We start from the raw sequence: 3754 nt of genomic DNA on the forward strand, positions 1-3754 counted from the left end.
CTTCAAAGATCCAGGAGCTCAGGGTGAAGTTACATTTCAGTCCTTGTGCCCATCCTCTTGGTTAGAGCGGGCAGGACGCTCTTGTTGGCCACGAGGGACCAGCACCGGATAGAGGGACCGTCCGGAGTTCTCATCAATTGTGGCAAGGGTCTGTCCCAGAACCACCATACAACACCTGCCTGTGGTAGGTAGACTGTCTCACGCCCGTGGGATGAGGCCCAGAGAGGGTTAAGGGGGCGGGACGTGGGGCAGCCCCGCCTTTGCCGCTGGGTCCGAGCGCGCACCGGTCGTGGGCGTGAGGCGGGACGGAGCAGGTGGCGGCGGAGGGCGCTGCGTGGGGCGAGCGCGGCAGCGGCTGCGGCGGCGCGGCCCGCGTGACCCTCCGCCGCGCCCCGTGCGCTCGCGAGCCCGCGCCCCGTCGCGCCGGCCCAGCCGCAGGATGCGCGCTCCGCCGCTGCTGCTGCTGCTGGCTGCTTGCGCGCCACCGTCAGGCGCCGCTGTGGACCCGACGCCGCCGGGCTGGGAGCCGGCCCCCGACGCGCCCTGGTGCCCCTACAAGGTGCTGTCCGAGGGCCCAGAAACGAGCGGTGGGCGCCTGTGCTTTCGCAGCCCCGTTCGGGGTTTCCGCTGCCAGACGCCGGGCTGCGAAACGTTGGCCTCGGCGGGTGGCTCGCTGCGCGCCCACGTCCTGCGCAATCGCAGCGTACTGCTGCAGTGGCGCCTGGCTCCTGCAGAGGCGCGCCGCGTGCGCGTCTTCGCGCTAAACTGCTCGTGGCGTGGCACCTATACGCGCTTCCCCTGCGATCGCGTGCTTTTGGGTGCCTCCTGCCGCGACTACCTGCTACCGGACGTGCACGACAGCGTGCGCTACCGCCTGTGCCTGCAGCAGCTGCCGCTGCGCGCCGAGGTCGCCGCTGTCCCGCCAGAGCTGGCCGAGTGCGTGGAGTTCACCGCTGAACCGGCAGCTATGCAGGAGATCGTGGTGGCCATGACGGCGGTAGGCGGCTCCATCTGTGTCATGCTGGTGGTCATCTGCCTGCTGGTGGCCTACATCACCGAGAACCTCATGCACCCGACCTTCCGGCGACCCAGTCTGCGCAGGCAGCCCTGAAGGGCAAGGCGACCCGCCCACCTGGGTTCCATCTGCCAAGTGCGCTGAGACCCTAAGGCCCTCTCTCTGCTTTTCTCTCATTCCCTTTTCCTCTTTAGGATCCCCATGGAGGGCCTAATGGAAACTAGCCCATGCAGGGACCTTGGCATCATCCCACGACCTTGCCAGCCCCAGATGGGTATCTGCCTTCCAGACTCAGGCCTCAGACTGGCCCATAGGCCTGGGCTAGAGTGTCATTGGCAGCCAGGGGTCTTCTCCATCTCCAGAGGCCTTTATAGAGCCGGCCAGAATATACATTCCCTTCTGGCAATAACCACTGGCACCCAGGATCATGAACCTGAACTTTCATCCTGTGCCAGGTTGTCAAAACTTGGCCGTGATTGTTGCTGGGTCACTTTGTGCTTTGCAGATTGGGAGGAGTGACCTCTGGAGCCTGTACCCACCCCACCTTACCCCAGTGGGCTTAGGTTAGCTTTGTGCCTTAGTATCTCTGACCCACTGCAGGAGCCACCCATCATCCCTCAGCTGTCCATGGGGACTGTAGCCCTGTGACTGGCTGGCTGGCTTATGCATGCTTCAGGTCAGAGTCCCATTGAGGACACACCATCTTTGAGACTTTCAGGAGCCTGGGGCAAGGGTTCTCAGGCCCTGTTTTGTCTTCCTCTGTGGGTGTCCGAGAAGCCAAGAGCCATGATGTAGCTCAGCAGGCTGGGCCCAGTGTCCAGCTGCTGCATCCAGGGGTGAGTGTCCTCCACCTCAGGAGGCTGGGGATTCACCCTTTCCTTTTGCTTGTACTGCCTTGATTAGGATTTTTCCAGGGTGGAGGTGGGGGTGGGGGTCGGGAAGACAGCTGAGGGATCCTGAGGGGCTGAAGGAAAGCTGCCAGCCTTGCCCAGCCAAACCCTTAATTGTGGTCTGGATCCCAAGCCTCAACTAACCTAAGAAACCTCAGCGGCCACAGCGCTACTTTACTAGCCCAGGTCTTCTCACACTACCTACCACCTGAGAGCTGACCCCAGTGATGTCGCCCCTCCTTCTGCATGGACAGAGGCCAGTCTTGCCTACCTCCTGGTACACACAGGCACCTGGTTGAGGTCACTCAACCACCTTGTGATATTGGGAAGAATTAGGCATTGCCCCCGTGTCTCTGAACCTGGGCTCTGACCACTCGACTTAACCTTGGCAATTTTTCCTCCCATTCTCACCCCAGCGACCATGATGACCTGAGCCCTGGCTGGCAGCACCCGTGTCCTACCTCTCTGTCTTTGCTCTGCCCGTTCCCTGTGAGGCACTGGTCAGTTGCCAACATCTAAATGTCCATCACTCTCAGACCAAAAACACTGTCTTGTGTGTTTATTTGGAATGTTGGAGGGGAGGCTATGGGTGAGGGAAGGGAAGGTGGATTCAGTTCCTCCAAGGGCCTCAGGCATTAGTCCAGTGGCTGGCCTTAAAGCTTTCGACTGGGATAGGACGTCAGCCCCAGGCAATATTCATTGGAATGCTGACTTTACAGTTCAGGCAGGAGGACAGTCAGGGTGTCCATAACTTGCTTGTCCACCCTCAGACCTTGGGATAGGATCTTTCTCTTTCTAGACCAGCTGTGTTGTGCGGGGGTTTGGGAGGTGGAACTAGCAGTGGTTAGAAATAGCCTCGACACACAATAATGACCCATTTGAGCTGTGACAAGCAACAGTTAGGCAGCTCTAAGAGAGGGTACTCTTCCCCAGTGTGGCTTCCCTCTGCAGTGTTAACGTTGGGGGTAGGAGTAGGCAGAGAAAATGAACCTGGGCTACTGTGTGCGCCACTCACCATGCCTAGAATGTCCTTGGGACGCTTAGGCTCCTGTAACCCTGAAAATGGCAAAAGTACATGACAGGGATGAGCAAGGTCTGATGAGTGACTCATCTAGAGGGGGTGGGAAGAAGGTTGGGAGTGTAGTGATGTGCCTGGAATTGTCTGAGGGGTGGAGGACATAGTAGGTTGTCTAGACAGCCAGAGCAGAAATGGGAAAGGTTTGCAGTTCAACTTTTCTCCCACTGCTGTTCTTTGGGGGTCTAGGCTGTTTACGAGGTGTGTTCTGAGGTCTTCAACCTGCATGGGCAGGAGCTGGTGCTCTGGAAGTGCCCTGTCTGAAGTACCCTAGCTCCCTAAGCACAGTCTGATTCTAGAGCTAGAACCTCGTGGCCTCTTCTGGTGCCAAAGCTCCAGACTTCCCTAGGCCCTCAATGTGATTCAACTGCGGTTCAGTGGTTAGAATGCGTTCCTTGCAAGTGTCCCGCACCATATAAACTGGGCATTGTGGTAGATACCCGTGACCCCAGCACTCAGGACATGGAGGCTAGGGGTTAGAAGTTCAGAGTCATTCTTAGCTAGGAAAGACAACACAACAAAAATCCCCAACATACAGGCCAGACATATAGAGAGGAATAAATTGTATTTAATTACTGTTCAGGTTCCCATGACTATGTCCCAGACAGAGTATGCCCCAGCCCAACCCTGCTCAAGTGTATAGCCCTTCTTAAGATTTTCAGTATGGGGGCTGGTGAGATGGCTCAGTGGGTAAGAGCACCCGACTGCTCTTCAGAAGGTCCAGAGTTCAAATCCCAGCAACCACATGGTGGCTCACAACCATCCGTAACAAGA

General features: G+C 58.0%; 1 protein-coding gene across 1 annotated transcript; it reads left to right on the forward strand.

Annotated features, from left to right (window-relative positions):
- Positions 1 to 286: 286 nt before the first annotated feature.
- On the forward strand, positions 287 to 2449 carry Fndc10 (fibronectin type III domain containing 10). The gene has a single exon (XM_021200633.1). It carries the CDS (start codon positions 440 to 442, stop codon positions 1109 to 1111), a length of 672 nt encoding a protein of 223 aa, XP_021056292.1. The 5' UTR covers positions 287 to 439; the 3' UTR covers positions 1112 to 2449.
- The last annotated feature ends 1305 nt before the right edge of the window (positions 2450 to 3754 follow it).

This window comes from Mus pahari, chromosome 6 (assembly GCF_900095145.1).
Source record: "Mus pahari chromosome 6, PAHARI_EIJ_v1.1, whole genome shotgun sequence".
Lineage (NCBI taxonomy): Eukaryota > Metazoa > Chordata > Mammalia > Rodentia > Muridae > Mus > Mus pahari.